General features: G+C 36.3%; 1 protein-coding gene across 1 annotated transcript in view; it reads left to right on the top strand.

Annotated features, from left to right (window-relative positions):
* The window catches only part of LOC120523552 (1,4-alpha-glucan-branching enzyme-like), a 918,458-nt gene that overhangs the window by 747,563 nt on the left and 147,201 nt on the right, over positions 1 to 23,694 (top strand). Inside the window, exon 15 of the mRNA XM_039744954.1 lies at positions 9,132 to 9,249. Coding sequence (XP_039600888.1) covers positions 9,132 to 9,249 — 118 coding nt within the window. The remainder of the gene's footprint in view (positions 1 to 9,131; positions 9,250 to 23,694) is intronic.

Raw genomic sequence — 23,694 nt, 5'->3', positions numbered from 1 at the left:
AGTGCGTGGCTTTACGCCAAGTGTAGGTTTTATACATCGCGATTTGAACGTGGAAAAGTTCTTACACAACATTTCTGTGCGTACGCACCATTTATACATGAGGCCCCTGGTCTTGTTTACAACACAGCGTATAACAGTCCACAGGGAATTAACAAGAGCGCTGTACTGATTTTGTAGTTTTTGTATAGAAATTTGACGGGACACCAGTTCTTGAGCTCTGCCAGGTCCCTCTTTCTAGTTAGAAGTTTGAAAATGCTCTCCAGCAGGACCATGGAAGTTCATTAGCTTGCAAACTTTCTTCTAACACTGCCAAGCAGGTTAGTATCCACTAATTTACATAACATTTACAACTTTACTGACAACACATTGTTCCCAGGCAACTGCCCAGTATTCATAATGTTGTGAGCAGCCATTGATTCTGCCATGCTGAGATCCCCTTGCAGGAGTTCTTTTCAATGAGAACCTGTGTTTACATCCCCACATTTGCATCTACCAGGAAGATTCTTTGATAAAAGTCCAATTCCAAGGCCTAAACAGCCTCTGGCTCTATGAAAATTCATCCATCCTCATTACATCTTGCCTTGGGATTATTAAAGGTTATCTAATCTATTCCAAAGAAATACTGGGTAGGGGAGTAGATCTGAGGGAGCTCTTGAATTCTGGAGCACACAAGAGCACCACCAATGTGCTGGTTAAATAAGTCCATCAGAGACTGTTTTTTAATATTTAGAATTTCAAACGCCCTTATCCAGTACAGGCAAAAGATGTAAATGTCTGTCTCTGGTTCTGCCTCAGGACAGCTTCATTCTCCATCTTTTCCATATCTCAGCCCTTTCTATTGTTTCCAGAAAAATAGTAAAACTTTGATGAAATAGACATATTTCAAAAAATATTTTTTGAAATGCCAATAAGATCTGAAAAAAGGTCTGAAATGGAACAGATACTTTTAGATAAACAAGAGTGTGGTCAGAACATTCATAGGAAAGAATAGAGCAGTTGGTTTTGTGATTTCTTTTCTAATTAAACGGTAGAAGTTGCCTTATCTGGCCATAGAAATCCAGCTTGAAGAACACTTCACCCTTGAGTATTGTCTGGAATCGGCATGCAAAATCCTCTAGATGTCAAACAAGTTTACTTACGAAGGTGAGCTGAAATAATGCTCCAACCCATTCCAGTCTAGCATTGCATTCTCAGTTCAGTAAATCATTTAGGATCACATAAACTTGTCTCCTAAATCAAACAACATATTTCATATCTGGTGATTACACTCAAGTAGAATCATAGAGACTTCAGACATGATCTTCAGTTATCATCTACGTTCTTGAAAAAAATACATAATTTTTTAAGAATGGGAAGTACATTAGGAATGATTATTCTCTTTGCCAGAGCTGCAAGTGGTAATACAGTAACCAGACTGCTATTGATAACCAACGCACTCTGTACTAGATTGTGGGCTAACGCCTCAATATTCAAAATGATAAATACCATTCTGTTTATTCTTGTGGCTGATTCAACATTTTTACCCAACTAATTTACCAACCGTAATCCCTCAAATTTCTACTGAAACCTTGGGGTCAACAGCAAGTTTAATGATATGGTGTCACTTCAAGCATGGAAATAAAAGTATTTAATAATTAAGTTTTTGGGTGCTAGTAAAATTAGACCAAGTGCAAGAGATCAAGAGCATGGAATCCTCATTTAATATACCTTAGTGTTTACAATTACAGAACTATGATATAATTTTCACATTTTTTTGTTTAAACGATGAAATACAGGCAGGTTAATCAACTTGACTTAAATTCAGGTTGTGCAGTGACAGCTTTGTGGTTTAAAAATGAAATGCCCTAAAGAGTAAGCCAGACCATATAATATAATGTTAATAGTAAAGTCATTTCCTGTTAATTCATTTTAATTTATTTCTATATTGTCCACTAAAAAGGTTGGTTAGGGATTTGCATTGACAGATCATGATAGTTTAATTTATAGTCAGTCAGAGAGATTGATAGCTATTTCATATGTTAGTTGATCTCTCGGGAAATTCATATGCATTAGCATCAATACTGCTGTTTTGTAGTTAAAAAATAAAAAAAAATGTTGAAACTTTTTGCATAAGTGCAAGACCCCAAATTGTACATGTCTCTGTATTTGTTTAGTGTTTACTGTTCTTATACAAAATGAAAGGATTTATTATACATTCTGATTGTGGGCACAAAGAGTCCCATCATCTTAGTACATTTGGGAAAAATGAGATGGTGGTTACTTTGCATAAAGGTCATGAAGACCTGACATTTGAGAAGCACTTTTATTAAGTCCAGGATCAGGCCCATACTTGGCTACAAATTCCAAATGCTTTATTCGTTGTTGTTCACCCAAACTGATGTTACTCCTGCAGCAGACTACTATATAGAACTGTACACTGGCCAGCATAGACTCGTAGAACACCCTTATCAGCTTGTTACTTAATTTAAAGAGCCTAAATCCTTTGTGCATCAACGTTGTTTGTTGTGCTGTTCAGTCAGATGTGAGATGCCCAGGCATTGATATCTGTGCCAACCCTGCTTCCTCTCTAAAGATGATGGGTGATCTCAGAGAGCACTGGCAAGGCAGAGGTTTTTGTAATGTTCAGTTGCAGGTGTTGGTTCCTACACTAGTCCTTTGTCCCCTTTATATACCCCTTATGATGTTCACAGTTGATTCAGAGCACAACAGAAGGACTCTGAACTTACAAAGGTAGAATAAAGTGAAATTGTCTTTAAAATTGGTTTGTAAAGACTGAAAGGAATGGGAGACAGGACGGTTTCCAGGGGTGGTGCCCAGTTTATCTCTTACACATAGTCTTGGATGCCTCACAAACTGTCAAGGAATCGGCCAGCTTTGTTTGAACCAGTGTTAATTTTGACAAGACATTTTGGTTTAGTTTTAGTCTTAGTCTTCTGACTAAATTGCATTTTACTTTTAGTCACATTTTAGTCATTTAATTACTATTCATTTTAGTCTAGTTTTAGCCAACAAAAAATGTATTTTATCTGAGAAAAGTAAATCAGTTTTAGCTGACTAGAAGTAAAAGTAAATTAGTCAAACAGTCAAAATCTGATTTGTCACACCATTTCTCCGTCTGTGCACCCAGGCTCTGGAACTCCCTGCCCTTAGTGGTTAGGCAAGCCGCTTCAGTCGCCACATTCAAATCTCGCCTAAAACGCACTTCTTCACATTGGCTTTTAATTCTTAACCTGTTTCATTTTCCACTTGTCTTTTGCTATTTTCTCTATTTTATTTGGTCCCTTGACCTGTTTTTAGTATCTCTGTTTTAATTCTCTCTTAATGTTTATTTTTAATATTTTGCTTTTAGTCCTGCTTGTTGTAACTGTACAGCGCTTTGGTCAGTTGTAATGCTGTGTTTTTAAGCGCTCAACAAATAAATATGGTATGGTATGGTATGGTATGTGTATATTTTAACTTTATTCTGTGATATTTTTCTCCAGCAACTGAAAAATACTATTTAAAATAATACAAAAATAAAAATTCAAACATTATTATATCTGAATGTTGAATTAGTGAGTTCCAAAGAAATTTACCTACATTTAAACAAAACCTTAAAAGCTGTTTTTGTAACAAAACACTTTTAAAATCTGTTTTTTCAGGGAATCACTCTTGTTAGGTTTGAAACATTTGCTATTGTAAGATGTGTATTTAGATCATTAGCTTGTTAATAAAAAAACTCATTAAAGAGTCAGATTTTGTACATTAATCCAGTATTCCTGAAGTCTTGTAAAAGAGCTTTTACAATGCTGTTTCCAAAGTGTCTCACATGAGTGATCAGACTTTTTCATTGCTTAGCTTGTCTGCAAATCCAGAATTACAAAAGTTACCTGTAGTCAACTAATTGTAATTGAGAGACAGTATTACATTCACTACCATTCTAATATATGACATAAGTGACTAAGTTCTTCACATTTTAGGGTTTATGCTCCTAAACATTAGTTTGCCCTCCAAAACCAAATGAATAACACTAATTTAGTGTTTACAGATTCATATTCAGCAATGTAGCCATGCTGTTTTGCTATACTGTACATGTGCATATCATATTAATTGAGAAATCCTACTGTAAAAAAAAAATGTTGGTATTAATAAATGGAGCAGCTTATTTCATCGATGATGTAGAGAAGACAAATAGCCAGTTCCTTTGAAACTTGCCATGATTTATAATTTCTATGAATGATGTCATCACTGCCACTGTGCCTGTATGTATAAGTGAATTCGTACAAGGTGGTTTCACCCGCAACCCTGAACTGTAGTCACCAGTTACAAAATGGATGGTTGCATAGACGAACTGTGTAGATGTGCTCATTACAGTCAAAGAGCAAATGCAAAGCTTCTGTTCCTTTATCAGGACTGTGTATTAACTGTATTCAATGCGATTAATCCCTCGTCATTTCATCAGCTGTAACAAATGCGTGACACTAGACTCTAAACAGTTACAGCTCACATCTGAGGCTGAGCACATCTGACTGTGCACTCAAAGCGGATTGAATCTGTTTCTTAACTAATTAAGAAAGGGATAGAATTTGTAATAACAAAATCCTGTGTGTGTCTGTGTGTTGGCTTTTTTTTCCCATTAATAAACACGTTTTCCCCAATCTCATGCTGAAATTCTCGAACAGACAGCATTGCCAGATATGACTTTTGTTCTTTTTCTTTTCAACATGTGTTGATGCAGTGCCTTATCATCACCACTGTAAGCCTTTTTCATATGTAGTTTTTACTCACATTTTTCTCACATATTATTGTGCCATCCGAAGTTCTTTGTATATTTGCAGTCATGTAAGAATGCAGTACTGACCTTAGTATCAAAGTATCTTGTGAAATTCCTACTAGCAGGACACCCTAAATACGATAAACTAATGCATTTGATGCATTCATTTTGAGCAGGGTGAATTAGAGCAAGCAGTAACAGTATTGGTGTCAGGCAAGTCGCCACATAGATAACGTTACATACCTTGGCATGAGTCTCAGGATGGTATGCCGCTAGATGCTCAGGTATATTATTCAGGTTTGTGGTGTTCTTTCTTGTGAGCTTCATTCCACATGGCTTACAGTGGGTTTTATTTTCGTCAGCATTGTAATTAAACTTGGTCCATATGTCTGACTGCTTTTTTTCACTCGAGAATTATGTTGGCCAATATAGCAGAGCGGAGTGGAGCAGGATTCTAGCTGACGTGACGATTTCCTGATCGCGCCCAAACTTTTGTTATCCAATTACAGGTGTGCATACAAGTTTTCAAAATTACACCACTGCATTCATGCTCATTATTTATTGTCAGACCATGTCATGTGTAATAGAGATGTGCAAAGAGCTTCACTCACTCATTGTCCAGTTGTGTGTTTCTAATATTTTCATTATGGTTTTTTTTTCCATCAACAATGATTTTAAAAGCATTTGTATTAGTTTTCATCATTAAAGGCACATTTTAATTTAGTTTTTGTTCCATTTTCACCACGGGAAAAAAAATCGTGCTGACAAGTTTTTTTTTGTTTTAGTTTTTATCTATAAAATGAACACTGGTCTGAACTTATTCCCAAACCAGATAGGCTATATAGTAAGTCAAAATGAAATAATCCTAACTATAATGCAATATCTATCTATCTATCTATCTATCTATCTATCTATCTATCTATCTATCTATCTATCTATCTATCTATCTATCTATCTATCTATCTATCTATCTATCATTGTGTATGTGGAAATAGGCTCTATGGAGAATGCAGATCTAAGCGTCATCTACCCCTCTTTGTGACTGGTAGGAAGTTTGCAGAAGCCAGGCTGTAGCCAGGAATTATAGTTGTTTCAGGACCAGGCTATCAAAGGTCCTTATAAGGTGTAACATGAAAGGTACTAGTTTGCAGTTCTTAAGTGAAATTAGATGCCCATTTTTTAGTTACTGGGACAATTCAGGATGATTTCAAAAGCTGTATTATCCTCTTCAGGCTCCGAGGAGTAGTGCATATCCACTCAAGAACTCCACAAGCCTTTAAGGATGGTCAGGCCCAATTGTCTTAGTAGTGCAGACTTTTTTTCAGTTTCATTCTTGCTTGGTCAGCACTGATTCAGAAGGACAGTGAAGATGCAGGTCTAATGGGTTGAACTACTGGCATGGAACTGAATCTTTTTGAAGACATATAGGTCATTGTTTTGTCTAAATTCTCTTACACCCTTTGATAACTGATCTTGCCCATAGCTGGTGGTGCTGATCTTACCTCTATTCTTCTCCCATAACTCACTACTTCTTTTCAATGTTTCAATGTTCTGTTGTAGCCAAGCTTGTCCCTAGAGTGACCCCTCTTTTGTGGAGCTTCTTTTTCAGAAATGTTGCATTCTCTTGATGTGGTCTTTATCTTTAGACTCGCTTCCTTTTATGGTTCAATAGGTCCTTAGGTATACATGCTCTGTTATTGCAGGAACAATGTGACACCGTTGTGGAAACCTTGTCATTCACAGAAGTTACTGTAGTCTGCCATGTAATAACTATGTTCCTCCTCAGACATTTTTGTTCATGTCCTCACAGTCATTAGTTATTGAATAATTGTTTTATATCGGGGGATTAGATGTACGAGATTGTAGTCAGATCTAGCCTGTGGAGGCAGAACCACAGAGTTGCATATGTCTTTTATAAATCCAGGATCTAATACTCTTTTATTGTTCACTAAGCAAATTATGAAAATTTATTTTGGGGTGTTGGAAACTGAAACATAATTAAAATTCCCAGAACAGGAAAGCACGTGTATATTCTGTACTAGGTTTGCTGATGAATGAAAATATTGTCTCCAAAGTGACTGCAGTATTAGCCAAGACCTGGGTATAAATACAATATATGAAAACTCTCATGGCATGTAATATGTTGGCAGCTCAGTGGCAGCTAGTTCCATATTTGGATCATGTGGCTGTGCTTTATTGGTGATGTCTCTCAAACTGCATAGTTGATCAGTCACAAGTTTAGCAAACCCTCTACCTTTCTTTTTGGTTGCTTCTCTGGTACTCCTGTTCATGCAAATGATATGAAGTTCATTTAGTGCTTTCTTGGTATCAGAAACTTAAACTCCCAGTCATGTTTCTTAAAACACATGAAGATACAATGCTTGCACTGTATTTCCAATGGCTCTTCATAACCACAGAGAGAGTCTTCTTCTTTATTCTGAAAGGAGCTTACATTGCCCATGACAACAGATGGAAGAGAATGTGGATTATTTTTCCATTTTTTTCTGTACCTTATTTTAAGTTGGCAAATTAAAAATGTTTTTTTAATTTCTGAGAGGAGGATGGCAAAACACATAAGAAAGCACATAGGATCCCAAGTTCATCCTAAGTGACCTCTATGGTTTCAGGCTTTTATCAAAACCAAATTCAAAATCAATGCTTAACTCTTACTTTTAACTAATTTCATTGTTCAGTCAGTTATCCTTTTTTATTCATTTATTCTAAGAAATTCTGAAATACTTTTATTATTAAGTGATAATTTAAATAATATGCCTTTTCCTTTTAAGTTTTGCTCCTTAATTTGATCTTAATGTTGATAACAATACATGCTAAAGGATATCAATTACTTAAATGTCATATTCATTGGTCTGTTTCTTTGTAGGAATTATTTGAAACATTAGAACATTTTTAATAGGAGGTAAGGTATTACATTTAACAGTAAAAATCAACTCTCATATTATACAGTAGATTACAAGTGAAAGGAGGTCATACTTTATAACGCATTAATGAGGCCTTAATCTGAGTATTGTGTTCAATTTCTCCATTGTACAAAAAAGACACAGCAGAGCAAAAGAAAGTCCAGAGAAGAACAACTAGGCTGATTCCTCAACTGAGAGATATGAGCTGTGAAAAAGTACTGAAATAAGTGAACCTTTTCAGTTAAAGCAAATCAAGATTAAGAGGTGACGTGATTAAAATGTTTAAAGTTATTAAAAGGAATAAGTATGGTGCATCCCAGTTTTTACTGTAGATAAAGTCCATCAGCAGGAACACAGAAGGAAACGTGAACTTTAGGGACTTTCAAAACTTAATATTTGAAAAATTAGACAAATAGGACTGGTAAGTTTTGTTGGGTTGAATTGCCTTTTCTCGTCAAAATTATTCAAATGTTCTAATGGCACAATGCTTATATTGCCTAATTCTAAAAAAAAAATGCTTCTAATCTCTCTGGCCATAGTGAAAGATTTTTAGTGAGCAGACAAGTTAACGTTGTTTGCATTTGTGTCTGCAAAAGCTCCTTTCTATTCAGGACATACTGTAGAAATACTTAAGGGCCAAACTTTACAGTAAAAGGTAAATTAAAAGAAAACAGCAAAAGAAAAATATAAGGATTTGAAGCTATTTCAAAAAATATAAAAATGTATGTATTTTTTTAATATTTGTAGGCCAGCTAACTAAACAATGAGGTTAATTAAAAACAAGAATGACAAAGAACAGAAATTGAAACCCATTGATGTACACAGTACAGTATATAAAACTGTAAAATACCTTTACCAAAGGGAACTTACATAATCAGCGTGTGGCACAATCGTTAACATTTAAAGCATAAACAGGTTAAGCTGCCTAGGATCAATTAGTCATAATTATACATACAGTAAAACCTTTGTCGTGGCTAAAATTTTGAAGGCTTTTTTGTTGAAATCACAGAAAAACACATTGAGTGTTTAGAACTATTTATGAAGTAGCAATTGTGACATCTGAGTCAAAAGCAGTTATCTGTGGAGGACTTCTTTGCAGATTTTTCTACTGCATTTCAAGTTTTTTTTTTTTTTTTGTCCAAATCAATGTAACATATTTTATGTAAGTGTCTTAGTGTTAAGATTTGCAGTTCTTCTGTTATCTTCAAGAATGACAGATTTTCAAAGTAGAACATTTTCCTGTTTTGTATACGACTATAAACTTTAGATATTAAGTTATCCCAGAAATTAAGTGTTAATGACAACTAATTGCATTCTTTGAGTATTTATAGAAAAACATTTTATGATGTCATTTGTTTTGTCAATTATCAAGATTTTTAAATATGCTTGTTATTTTTAATACAATTCTAACAATATCCTTAATTTTACCTTGGAATGTATTCCTTAACAAATTTCTCCATATATAAAATTATACTGGATACTGATGAAGAAAAATACGGAGGGCACCAAAGACTTGACCACAATACAGAGTTCTTTTCTGAACCGAAACCTTTCAATAATCGGCAGAACTCCTTAAAGGTAAGTTGCCATTTTTCCCTCCAAGTTATTTCACACAGTTTACCTATCTTTATTTATTATCAGCATCTGCAGTAAGTCAAAGTGCTTTGGCTTTCAGTTGTTACCACTTTAACAATACAAAATCGAAAGCATATGAGTGAACATCAGAAGAGGAATTGTTTTAGTTTGCTCACAATTATATTGTTCCTTTTTTGTCCAATGTGATTTTCACTTTTTTTTTTTTTTTCTCAGCTGTGTTTCTCTGTACATATTGGTCTGCTCTAATTGCCTGTATTTCATTTTAAAATAGGTAGGCTTTGTTTAGTGAAGCTTGATGTTTGCTTGTTTTTTTTGGTTTTTTTTTAAGATTTGCATAAAATTCTTTCCACCATATATATATATTTGCATTCTCTGTATTTTATTAAGCGTTGTGTCAGTGTCACCAAAATATTCATTTTACAAGAAATGTTGTACTACCTTTTCTTAGTCAGCCAATACTGTTTTTTCTTCATTGTTCTTTGGGTACCCATGCTATACTCTTTTAGGTAAAACAAGTAACAAAACCTCCGCTATGCTGATTATTATTCAGTACTATTAATGTTTGGTAAGCTTCAAATTTTGATTGGATTTGATGTGGAATGTGTATATGAGGTGATCTTTCATTGGTGTTGCAGATATTCTGTGTTTGTTTTAAATTGCCCAGCTGTGGATTCATAAAACCTTACTGTACTATCTAAGCAACATATTTTGCCAATATTACCTTACATTCACATTGTCACCAAAGCTATAAGTCATGTCAAAAATTCGAGCACTATTGAAAAATATGAAGGGCAGTAGAGTGGCACTTAGGTTAGTGCTGCTGCCTCACAGAACAAGTGTCCTAGGTTTAAACTCATCTCCTGTTTACTATCTGTGTAGATTTTAAATGTTTTCCCTGTTTTTTTATGTATTTTTCTTCAGATAATTCATCTTTCCGAAACCATTCCTCAGTAATTTGTGTTATGCTAAATCAGTGTTTCCCAAACTCGGTCCTTGGGAACTCCTGTGGCTGCAGGTCTTTGTTCCAACCACATTCCTAATCAGTGACAACACCTGATAACACTGAGCTTATTTAATTATCTGGTATTTTGTTTTCTTTTATTTGACATTGAGAAAAGCACAGCAGCATGTTTTTTATATTTATAAGACTTTATAAATATTTCTGCTTTTGCTATCGATTTAAATGCTTAACTCTCTTATGTTGATTTCATTATATTTTCCCCTTTCTCTGTGCAGTTTTTCCCCCTTCGTTGTATCTTATTAATGACTATTTAAAATGAGCAGATCAGACAATAATGGATTCATTCAACAATTAGAACACCTTGAAAAGTAGAATGAAAATCAAGATGAAAAAATTGTTAAAAAGAAAAAAATACATTATTCCTATATAACTGCTTGGTACATTTTAATATTTTTTTTTTTTTAGCAAACTTAGTTTTCTAATTTCTGTATTGTTCCCTAAACACAGAACTTGGGAAATAACAGTTCACTTAATTAGACCAGGAGTTCAATTAAAAACAGAAGCTGGTTGGGACAAAAACCTGCAGCCACAGGGGTTCTCCAGGACCGAGTTTGGGAAACACTGTGCTAAATGATGACTGGGCAAAATATGGCCATTTGTGAATGTGAAATATGTATGTGAAAATATGTTATGTGAAATATAGCCATTTGTGGATGTGCACTAGTGGACCCTATGATGGACCGATGCACTGTCCATTTAGGATGCCTGCTTTGCACTCAATGCTGCCCAGATGAACTTTGGCACACCATACTTCTGGTTTCAATTAAGTGTGTTTAAGAATGTTATAAAATATTTTGTTGTTACAGAATTATCTTTTGGTTTCAATTATAACATTTGCCATTGTAACAGAAAAAAAACAAAAGAGGGGAAAGGAAGACAAAATCAGACCTAGTTATTCCAACACAAGGTCATGAAATGGATGCAATATTAATCTCACCCAGGATGGCCAGTCCATCAGAGGTCACAATCCCACACCCACTCAGTTCTAGTTTTGAATCACCAGTCAACATAACACACATGTCTTTTGGGATAAATAAGGAAACCTGAATACCTGGAGAAACAAATATAGAGGCTGTGAAAATATGCAGACTCCACACAGATAATGACTGGTCTGGGATTTGAAACGCAACATTCTGGAGGTGTGGGGCAGCAAAGCAAAAGCACTCTGTCACCATAAATTTTTAAAATATGTACTGTAGCTCTACATTTTGGTTCTTTGTAATTAAGGTACTCTGTATTTGGGAGACATGACACAGTATAAAATGACACCTTTTAGATTACTCCAGAAACCAAATCAGAAATACAAACTTCAAAGAAATGATTTGAACTGCCCAAAATAAATCTACTCTTCATAAATTAATCTGTGTTCCTAACCTCACCTTAACAGTTTTCCTTAATTTTTACATTATAACCAAGCTGAATAAAGTTGATTTTTGAAGGCTAATGCAGAAATTTGACAACCCAAAATATGTAATTCTTTAAGACTTATATTATTAAATTGAATTCTGTAATATGTAGTGCTTTAATACTATTATATGTACCTTATATGCTTCCTGACTGGCTATTCTGTTTTACATTTTGCTGGAAATTAAAGTCTACATTCTATGAAAATATCCAGTTAGCTGCATCTTTCAAGGGCTTTTCTTGCACATCATCATCTGTCAATGTACTGTTTTCAGCCACTGCACTTCATAATATTAAACTAATTTAAACAACCATATTGTAAGACTAAGCTTCACCATTTCTGCAAATGTTTTCAAATTAAATGTTAAAGTTCAACAAAAAGCTGCATTTGGTTTTCCATTTGCTGGGTAAAGTACTTTGCTGCCCCCTTTGTTTTATAAGAAGATGTAACAAGATGCTTCATTATGTCATACACAGCAGAATACAACCCCCTGTCGTAGGAGAATTCGACTATAGACTCACTGCCAAGGCCTTCAAAAATACACCAACCAGCACTGAAAATGTCCAGACAGTACTGACAAATTTATTCCATAAACTGCACCTGCAAGCAGATAATATCTTTTTAATGGAGAAATCTATATATTGTTTAAGTTTTGACTTTCTACACAAACATTTTTTTTTATGTAATTGTTTTCTCTTGAACTACTTTCTCAATGCTCAATATCTTCTGCCTTAAGAAGATGCTTCTTTGGAAGAAGTTTTATGAAATTGTCTCAATTTAATGTTTGCATTCTGTTTTATGTCCTGTGTATACTGCAGTGGCTAAATTAAATGGGTGAAGCAGGTATATTTTCCTTTATGGATTGGTCATCCATTGATACATACAGAGAGAGAGGTTCAGAACATAAACCTGCCACAAGCCAAAATACCTGGATTGGGACCCAAGTGCAGTGGGTGACATCTCAGCACCACACTGGAACAGTGTGAGGTTTTTCTTTTTACGGTGGTTGGAGTACCAATCGAGCCACCAAACCCCGAGTTTTCCCTGTAAGTTGGGGGACCTGCTTGCAGGGCTGGATGCAGATTAACATCATACCTAGGACAAAGCAATAGCAGGTTAAGGGTCTTGTTTAAGGGCCCGATAGAGCAGAGTCACTTCTGGTGTTTACGGCATTTGAGCTGGTTTCTGGTTCATATACTTATGGAATTTTCAATAAAACTATTCTTTGTATGTTTTATTCAGTAATAATTAAACATACCTTTAGAGACTCAGAAGAACAGTTAACACATTATGTTCATGGAACAACCATGAGATGACTTTTCCTTTTGTGACATGGTACATTAATCAGGATAATACTAGCCATTAGAAAATGGATAAAATGTGGCCATAATGTTATGCACGTGGTCCATAACAATATTCAAATAGGCCATGGCATTCAAACAATGAATGATATTAACAGGCCCAAAGTGTGCCAAGAAAACATTCCCCACACCGTTACACCACCCCCACCAGTCTGAACTGTTCACACAAGGCAGGTTGGGTGCATTGATTCCTACTATTGACAGTAAATTCTGAAGCAACTGTTAGTGTGCCTCAACAAAAATCAAGATTCATCAGACCAAGCTACATTTTTCCAGTGTGCACTACAGCCTCACACGTCTATCCTTGGCTGACAGGAGAGGAACCTGATGTGGTCTTCTGCTGTTGTAGCTCATCCATGTCAAAGTTTAATGTAATTAACATAGCCTTTCTGTCAGCTCAAACAAGTCTAGCCATTCTCCACTAACCTCTGTTATCAACAAGATTTTCTGTCCACAGAACAGCTGCTCATTGGATATTTCCCCCACACCATTCTTATCAAACTCTAGAGACTAATGTGTGAGAAAATCCCAGGAGATCAGCAGTTACAAAAAGACTCAAACCTGCCTGTTTTGGTGCCAACATTCATGCCACTGCCACTTAGATCACATTTTCCCACATTCTGATGTTTGATACGAGAATTTACTGAAGCTTCTAACCTATATCTGCATGACTTTATGCTTTGCGCTTTTTCTTATTCTTCTTTCGGCTGCTCCCTTTAGGGGTTGCCACAGCGGATCATCTTATTCCATATCTTCTCATCAAATGTATCCCCCTGTAGTTACTACAGCTCTGCACATTCCCCTTATTCTTAAAAATCAGCACCAGTGCACTTCTTCTCCACTCCTCAGGCATCCTCTCACTTTCCAAGATTCCATTAAAGAATCTGGTTAAAAACTCCACTGCCATCTCTCCTAAACACCTCCATGCTTCCACAGGTTTGTCATTTGGACCAATGGCCTTTCCATTCTTCATCCTCTTCATAGCTGTTGTTACTTCCTCCTTGCTAATTCGTTGCAATTCCTGATTCACTATCTCCACATCATCCAACCTTCTCTCTGTCATTCTCTTCATTCATCAGCCTTTCAAAGTTCTCTTTCCATATCCTCAGCACACCCTCCTCGCTTGTAAGTACAGTATGTTTCCATCTTTATCCTTTATGACCCTAACCTGCTGCACATCTTTCCCAGCTCGGTCCCTCTGTCTAGCCAATCGGTTCAGGCCTTTTTCTTCCTCCTTAGTGTCCAACCTCTCATACAACTCATCATACACCTTTTCTTTAGCCTTCACCACCTCTCTCTCTCTCCTCACCTTGCACCTTATCTCCTTGTACTCTTGTCTACTTTTTGCATTTCTCTGACTATCCCACTTCTTCTTTGCCATCCTTTTCTTCTGTATACTCTCCTGTACTTCGTCATTCCTCCATCAGTTTTCCTTTTCCTCCTTCCTCTGTCCAGATGTCACTCCAAGCACCCTTCTTGCTGTCACCCTTACTACTTCTGCTGTAGTTGCCCAGCTGTCCTGTAACTCTTCATTGCCACCCACTGCCTGTCTTACCTCCTCCCTAAACTCAATCTTGCAGTCTTACTTTATCAGCTTCCACCATTTTATCACTGGCTCTGCCCTCACTGTCCAACATCATCCTACAGACTACCATCCTATGCTGTCTAACTACACTTTCCCCTGCCAACACTTTGCAGTTTTCAGATTGACTCTTCTGCATAGCATATAATCTACCTGTGTGCATCTTCCTCCACTCTTGTACGTCACTCTATGTTCCTCCTTCTTCTTAAAATACGTATTCACTACAGCCATGTCCATCCTTTTTGCAAAATCCACTATCATCTGACCTTCTTCATTCCTGTCCTTGACGCCATACCTACCCATCACCTTCTCATCTCCTCTGTTCCCTTAACCAACATGTCCATTGAAATCAGCTCCAATCACCACTTTCTGTCCCTTGGGTGCACTACCCATCACTTCATCCAACTCACTCCAGAAATCTTCTTTATCATCCATCGCACACCCAACTTGCAGGGCATATGCACTAACAACATTCATCATCACACCTCCAATTTCCAGCTTCTTAATCATTACTCTGTCTGACACTCTTTTCACTTCCAAAACAGTCCTGACATACTGTTCCTTCAGAATAACCCCTACCCCATTTCTCCTCCCATCCACACCATGATATAATAATTTGAATCCACATCTGATCTGCTTGACCTTACTCCACTTCCATTTAGTCTTTTGTACGCACAATATATCAACCTTCCTTCTCTCCATCATATCGGCTAACACTCTCCCCTTACCAGTCATACTGCCTATGTTCAAAGTTCTTACCCTCAGTTCCACACTCTTTAACTTCCTCTTCTCCTCTTTCCTCTAGACACGTCTTCCTCCTCTTCTTCTTATCCTTCGGCCAACAGTAGCCCAATTTCTGCCAGCAACCTGTTAGCTAACAGTACTGGTAGTGGTCTTTGTTAACCCAGGACTCAAACGATCCGGTATGGATATCTGTATTGTTGGCCGCATGTTGATCTGGCAAAATTTTACACTTGATGCCCTTCCTGACGTAACTCTCTCCATTTATCCGGGGTTTGGACCGGCACCAAGGAACACACTGCTTTGTGCATCCCCTGTGGCTGGATTACTTTATGCATTGTGCTACTGCCACATCATTTTTTTTTGTTCTTTATTTCACCTTATACAATTTCTTGTATTAGGAATTTGTTAGTTTTTGCATACCCCTTGGGGTCAGAGCGCAGGGTCAGCCATTGTACAGCACCCCTGGAGCAATTGAAGGTTAAGGGGCCAGCAGAGTAGGATCTGTTTTGGCAGTGACAGGGATTTGAACCGGCAACCTTCAGGATACCAGCGCAAATCCTTAGCCTCAGAGCCACCACTCCGCCCATTATTGTCTGATTAGATAATTGCATGCACAAGCAGATGTACAGTCCCTGACAAAAGTCTTGTCGCTTGTGTACAAATTGACCTGAAGTGCCGCTAAAATATATTATTAATCAAGATTTTGTTACAAGAAATGGGTCATTTTAATCCCATCAGCTTTTGTAATAATGTTTCAGTGCAAAACTAAACTGACAAAAAGTATTCTAATATTCACAGCTTGGTAAAGCCCATTGAGTCCATTTTTGGCAAGACATAAGTGCTGTCGCCTTGTCATATGACCTGTGACTAATAATGGATCAATTAGGTCTCAGGTGTGTATAAAAAGAACCCCAGTACTCTAGACCTTCACATCAACTGCAACTAGACCTCTGCAAACATGCCTAAGACTCACCCTGAGACTAAAGTGTTGATTATCAAGAGGCTGAAGATCAAATCCACTGCTGATGTGGCAAACACCTTCACTGTGTCTCAGTGTCAAGTTCAGAGGATAAAAAAAAGATTTGAAGAGACTGGAGACGTTTTTGACAAGCCCAGGTCAGGAAGACCCCGCAAGACAACTGCTTGAGAGGACCGTTTGTTGGCTCGAAAATCCAAGGCCAGCCCATTTTCCATTGCAGCAGAGCTCCACGAGACCTAGTCACCTGAAGTCCCTGTGTCAACCAGAACAGTTTGTCGGATTCTGTCTCGAAATGGCCTCCATGGTCGAATCAGTGCCCATAAGCCAGCACTAAACAAAAGACAATTGAAAAACCGTGTGGCATTTGCCAAGGCCCACAGCCTACTAAAAGGATGGACGCTGGAAAAGTGGCAGAAGGTGGATTTTTCAGATGAATCTTCTGTTGAATTACACCACAGTCACCTCAAATATTGCAGGAGACCTACTGAAACCCGCATGGAGCCGAGATTTACCCAGAAAACAGTGAAGTTTGGTGGAGGCAAAATCATGGTCTGGGGTTACATCCAGTTTAGGGGTATACGAGGGATCTGCAGGGTGGAAAGCAACATCAATAGTCTAAAATACCAAGAAATCTTAGCTACCTCTTATATTCCCAACCATAAAAAAGGCCAAATTCTGCAGCAGGATGGTGCTCCATCGCATACTTCCATCTCCACATCAAAGTTCCTTAAAGCGAAGATCATCAAGATGCTCCAGGATTGGCCAGCCCAGTCACCAGACATGAACATCATTGAGCATATGTGGGGTAGGATGAAAGAGGAAGCATGGAAGACGAAACCAAAGAATATTGATGAACTCTGGAAGACATGCAAGACTGTTTTTTTTGCTATTCCTGATGACTTCATCAATAAATTGTATGAATCCTTGCCAAATCGCATGGATGCTGTCCTTCAAGCTCATGGAAGTCATACAAGATATTACATTTGGATCTCACAGCACCACTACTTAATTTGCTGACATATTTTTGGATTTGCAGTAAAGTTGTTAATTTTCTGTATAGGCGACAAAACTTTTGTCTTGCCCAAATTTGACCTTTCTGTCTTGATTAAATGATAAATCTTTTTTCAGTGAAACTAATTTATTTCAGTGCATTAAACATCACTTGGGAGGGCTTTAGCTTTTCATATGAGGTATTTCTAACACCAGTTAATTAATTAAAAGTCAGGTTAATAGCAGGAGTTTCTACAAAATAGAGAAACGACAAGACTTTTGTCAGGGACTGTACAGGTGCTCCTAATAATTTCCTCAGTGAGTGTATTTTGTAAAGGAGAACTAGCCAATTTACAATTATACATTAAATGAAACATTTAAAAATTAGAATTAAACTCAATCAGAAACCAGTTGGCGATGCTTCTCAGCGTTTGTTAAATGTAGGTGTCGAACCATCTGATTTTAGAGTCATCAGTATTGCAGTATTACAAAAAAAAGCCTGTAATTATTCAGTAATTTAAGAAAAATTTATTCTTTCACTTTTTCATTGTTACACTAGTTAGGCAGTTAATTAATGTGATAAGAGGTTAAATTTAATATTATATTTTTAATCTCCATATGCTAAATGAAAGTAAAAACTATGTCCCAGAGTGTGTTCCTTAGGGGCATCATATTTACGTTTATATTTATTCACTTAGCTGGAATGTTTATCTAAAATTGACTTACAAAAGTGTTCAACATAATCGAGTCAACAATTTGGGAACTGTTTGAAAGAAGTGCTACTTGACAAGGATACAAATTTGACAATTACAAATAAAGAACTCTAATCCAAACTGGAAAACACAAGACTAGTTACAGTTTTCTTAGCTACCAAGTACCTAGCATTATACCAAACTGCTGGATAGAAATGAAGTGATACTGTTGCCCCACAACTGCATATGTTAAAAAACTGTATAATAATCTTGACGTAAACCAAATAAGAACAGTGGGATAGTCTAAATAAATTTTCAGGTCTCTGCAGTAGAATGGTTTGGCCAATGGTATTAAAAACTGTGACTATTCCCTGTTTTAGAGGAAAACAGAATACAATTTTTGCTTTGACTGGGTAAATGTTAGACTCAAAGTTTCCACAAAGATGCTTTTAAGATTAGATCTCAATTGTAAAAATCAATGGTTTTTTTTCAAAATCTAAAGATACTTTCGTAAAAGAAAACTCTATAAGAAAGAGAAACAGTGCAGTATTCTTATGCATGGAACCCCAGAAGTGAAATCTTCCAGTGCGATAGATAGATAGATACTTTATTAATCCCAAGGGGAAATTCACATAATCCAGCAGCAGTATACTGATACAAAGAAACAATATTAAATTAAATAGTAATAAAAATGAAAAAAATTAAAATAAAATTAATGTTCGCATTTACTCCCCCGGGTGGAATTGAAGAGTCGCATAGTGTGGGGGAGGAACGATCTCCTCAGTCTGTCAGTGGAGCAGGACAGTGACAAAAGTCTGTCACTGAAGCTACTCCTCTGCCTGGAGATGACACTGTTAAGTGGATGCAGTGGATTATTCATGATTGACAGGAGTTTGCTTAGTGCCCGTCGCTCTGCCACAGATGTTAAACTGTCCAACTTTAATCCTACAATGGAGCCTGCCTTCTTAACAAGTTTGTCCAGGCGTGAGGCGTCTTTCATCTTTATGCTGCAACCCCAGCACACCACCGCGTAGAAGAGGGCACTCGCCACTACCGTCTGGTAGAACATCTGCAGCATCTTACTGCAGATGTTGAAGGATGCCAACCTTCTCAGAAAGTATAGTCTGCTTTGACCTTTCTTACATAAAGCATCACTATTGGCAGTCCAGTCCAATACAGAGACCGAGAGAGAGAGAGATGGGCATTTTGTCTGGAAACAGAACTACAAGGCAAGCATAGGTTTGCTTCCACCCCGCTAGTGGAAAAAAACCAAAACAAAATTAAAGCATTGGAATGTTGCTGATACTAGGCCCTACCTAAAACAGTGAGTCAAAGTGGGACTTTCAGTTGTAGAGGACAATGTATTGCTCCTAAGTGAAATGACAGAGACTGTGTGGCCCTTTCATAATATGTAGCTCAGGGTGTCTCCTCTGTCCCTTTAAGTTCAATTGAGGGTCTCAGCAGTGCATCCACACTGGGGATTGCTAGCTTGTTGTTCCCCCAAATTGGGGGGTGGGGGGGGGATTTCTATGATTCTGAAGGGGGAGTCTTCAAGCTAAACCTGTTGAAGGCAAGGGAGAAAACTGAGGGTAGCTTTTGGTTGCACGCTGGAAAATAGTGAACCACCCTACTAAATAGACAGTGATTCGGTCACTTAGTAAGTAACCTGTAGGAGGCAGCCAGGGTTTTACATTTATGATACATTGTTTGTTTTCATGATGTACCACTATGTGTTTTAATAAATAATATGCACATAAATTTCTTTTCCTAAATATGGAAAAAATATGTAAATTGTATCTTTTCTCCTTTTACTGCTTATTCTGTTGATATTAAAAAATTCTAAATATTGGCATTTCTTTATTTATTATGTTACATTGCTGTCATCGAGCTCTGTGTCAGTAGTATAGTATATAAGGTATAAACTGTTTATAATACATAGTAAATAGTTTTCCTGATCTCTACTCTCTCTTTCTGTTTTTGTACCCAAAACAGCTTGTTTCGATGACAAGTTGTAGCTACTTCCATTAGTATAATCTGGATAGCTTTCAGGGTCTACATGTTTTCATTTTCAAACCTATTATAAAAATTGCTTCAAGAACCGATACGGTTAAGGGTGTGCTGCTAACAATTTAAACTTCCATTTCTAATCTATTATATGTCAAATCATCTGAACCTCCATGTCCTTAGAGCTCACTTTTAGTCCGGCTAGTTGGATCATAAATAAACTCCTTGAGTCTCATATTGCTATTGATTTCTTGTAGCTGCACGTTTACAGAATAATAAATGTGTCATTTATTTCTTTTCACATCGATATCTAACACTGCCTGCTGTGCTGAACATGGAATGCAATCTTTTCTTGACATAAGCATGCTCAAGTTTAAAGTCATTATTTTGTTTGTATTGTTACTCTTAAATGTTCACTCAAAAATAGTAAATTGGCATTTAATATTAAATAATGAAAAACAGCAGTTTAATCAAAGTAGGTGCTTATATCACATGTTACAATGACAGATCATAAGTAAGTAAGTTATTATTCATTTTGCATGGACTATTTTAACATTTGTAATAGCTAATAGATACAGTTTGACATTTGGAGCTATTTTGTGCATTCTGAATTGACATAATAGTATAATAAAATGTTCATTTGCCACTTATTTATTAAATATGTTGGTAATTACAGTATATATTTAAAAACGGTGATGTCATGCCATGTGGGGCTTTTTTCAAGCGAACCCCCACCCCTTCTCATGATAACCAGCATCCAGTCCCTGATCTTCAAGATTCCAGCCCATCTTCTTGCCATTATGCTTTCTGATAAACATGGACAACTTGCACAAAACTCCACAGGGGCAAACTGAACTGCACTTCAGTTGCACCAAACTCAATCAGGACCCCCTTCCCCCAACTACAGACATTAAAAGTGGGTTTGCCAAGCCCCTAGTATGTGCTAAAGCTAGTGATGCCCCAGTTTAAGATAGAGCTACCTAATGACATGGCTCACAAAGTGCTGTAAATTGTACAAACATTTTGCACTTGGTTTAACTGATGTTATAAATATATGAATTACATTCAACATATGAATATAAATATAATACTTCAATAATTTCCTAATTTGCTCAGCTTCTAAAGCTACTTTAAATAAAGTGTCACTCATACAATGGGCTATAACAAAAAGCTTTGCCAGACAAATATAAGAAAGTCTAACTTTACGGCCGGCAGTTTGTGAACTGAAAGATTATATTTGAATTTTAGGACCAACAGAATATGTTGGACATGTTTTAACCAAAGAGTATGTTTTTTGGTAAGAAATCTGTATCAGCGGATCTCAGTAAACACTACAGAGATGTACTCTAAAATATAAAAATTCATAGACACCTAGGATAATAGCAAAGTTTAGAAGTCAAAAGAAACTAGCGTATTCTGGTGGTGGAGACTAATTCTGATTTTTTGTCCATCTCCATTTTTCTTATCTTACAGCCTTATCAATTAACTCAATTAGTTGTTTGGAACCACAATTAATGATTACTTTGCAGTTTACATAAGGCTAAAGTATGGATAAAGAAATTAAATCCTTATTTAATGTAAAATTACACAATCCTTTGTCTTCTATATTTTCTGTGAATGGATTATATACATGTATGAACAGTACAATTATTTAATTCTAGAAAATCTATTTTCAGTTTTCTAAAAATACATAGAGCATATCAATTAATATATTTATCGTAACAGCTGATTTATTATTACCTCTAGGCATTGAGTGGTTTGTCATGCGCTGCCTGTGTTCAAAAAGTGTCATCCAATATGGTTCCCTGATTATTTTTAACTTATGAGCATTTCCGATTTAATGACTAGTAATCTTTGACAGTTCACTTGAAAATTAAAATTGCAAAATGAGAGAAAATTTTCAATACATGCTATGCTAATAACATTCTTTTACATGCAATTTAATTGAGATCATAATCGAGAAGGTGCATGGTCTGGAAGACTTTTTGAGTTTGAGATCATACAAAACTCATTGATTTAGCCAATATTTTGTACCTTGTATTGCCCAGGTTAACTTCTGCCCTGCTAAGTAGGACACTTCTTTTATGTCTGCTTTGTGTTTATTCATGAAACTACATTTTTTATGCTACATTTTAGGAAGGGCATGTCTGCTTATTTGGAGGCTCTAAATTGTCCGTCTTTCATTATGTCCTGTAATTTACTTTCACCTCAGTTTCATTTTATGTATGGTTTATACCTTGCTATCAAGTCTACCAGGATATGCCAGCCCTACATAACTAAGATTTTAGTGGTGGATGGATGAACTTAATTGTCTTTTTTTGGCATTTACATTATGAGGTAAGGCATAAAGAGGATGAAATATTGATAAAATATTCCTTCAAAGTGGAAATACTAAAAACACCACAAATAAAAGACACTTTCTCATAGGAAAACAGAAATGCTGAATACAATTAATTCTTTTAAAAAATGCATTTATCAGTACTGTTGCATATTTAAAGATCTACTTTACTATACAGTATAACTTGTTTACATTTTTATTTTTTAATCCTTCTACCATGGTGGAATCGTATTTTCCAGCTTATAATAGAGGAATTCAGTAGTAAAAAAGAAGATGACATCTTGTCATGCTAGTGATATGCTTTTAGTGTCAGCACCATATAAACTCTGTTCTAGAAAATTGAAAGTTTCTGTTACTAATATATATATATATAGTGTGTCTCAAATGTATATGCTATTAAAGAAAATAGGTCACCTACTTGATTGAGACTTTGTTCAAATGCAATTTCAAACCTTTAATAGAACAAACTAAGTTGAAATTCAAAGGTGGTTGTTCTTTTAATTTTGTCAAGGTGACTGATATGACAAGGTTTTTGTACTTATTTCAGACAATTCCTATTTTCCTGTCACTGTCCACAATGAAAGAACTGCATTTTACCATGTACTATATTTGGAATAAATTGATTTCTCTTATGCCTCTTGAAAGTCCTGTTTTTCCTTCAATAGGCATGGTACTATATGCTATTGGCTAGAGCACTGGACTATAAACCACAAGATGGTTATCATTCACTAGTCATTTTACCTGGTCGTGCTCCAGTTATACAATATATGATATAAATAAGCAACTGTTCCATAGGTTTGTATTTTTAAAGTGCTTTTGGATGGTACTTGCTGCATCAAGGGGCGATATATGCTAAAATGTGTTTAGGATTATTGCATATTTCTTAACTGCATTTATTAGGTTTCATCATAACTGTGCAATAAATTGCAATATGATGGAGCTTCAGTCAGATATACCCTGCTCCTATTTGTTTACTGTGTTTCTCACTTCCTCTAAAACACAGATAGTTTTAAATCCTCACATAGAAATATAACACATGTAATGCTGTCCAAAAGAAAACTAGAATATGTTTGGACTGCGTGGACAGAAGAGATGCCTCTCCATCTCTGTCAGGGAAAATAAAAGAGACAAGATTCCATGGATTCCTTTGCACAGGCACTATGTTCTGTCAGTATTACCTGTCAGAATGTGGCAAGCTTGTGGTATTTTGGAGGCATTACACTGTACTGAAATGTCTGCTGGAGTTGTGTAATTTGTCATCCACTATAGGAGTGTCAGATTCAATGTCACTAATTGAATATAATTCGGATT

The sequence above is a fragment of the Polypterus senegalus genome, chromosome 2, assembly GCF_016835505.1.
Source record: "Polypterus senegalus isolate Bchr_013 chromosome 2, ASM1683550v1, whole genome shotgun sequence".
In the NCBI taxonomy this organism is placed as follows: domain Eukaryota; kingdom Metazoa; phylum Chordata; class Cladistia; order Polypteriformes; family Polypteridae; genus Polypterus; species Polypterus senegalus.
Note: the sequence above shows the minus strand (reverse complement) of the source record. Positions and strands in the feature narration are given on the sequence as shown.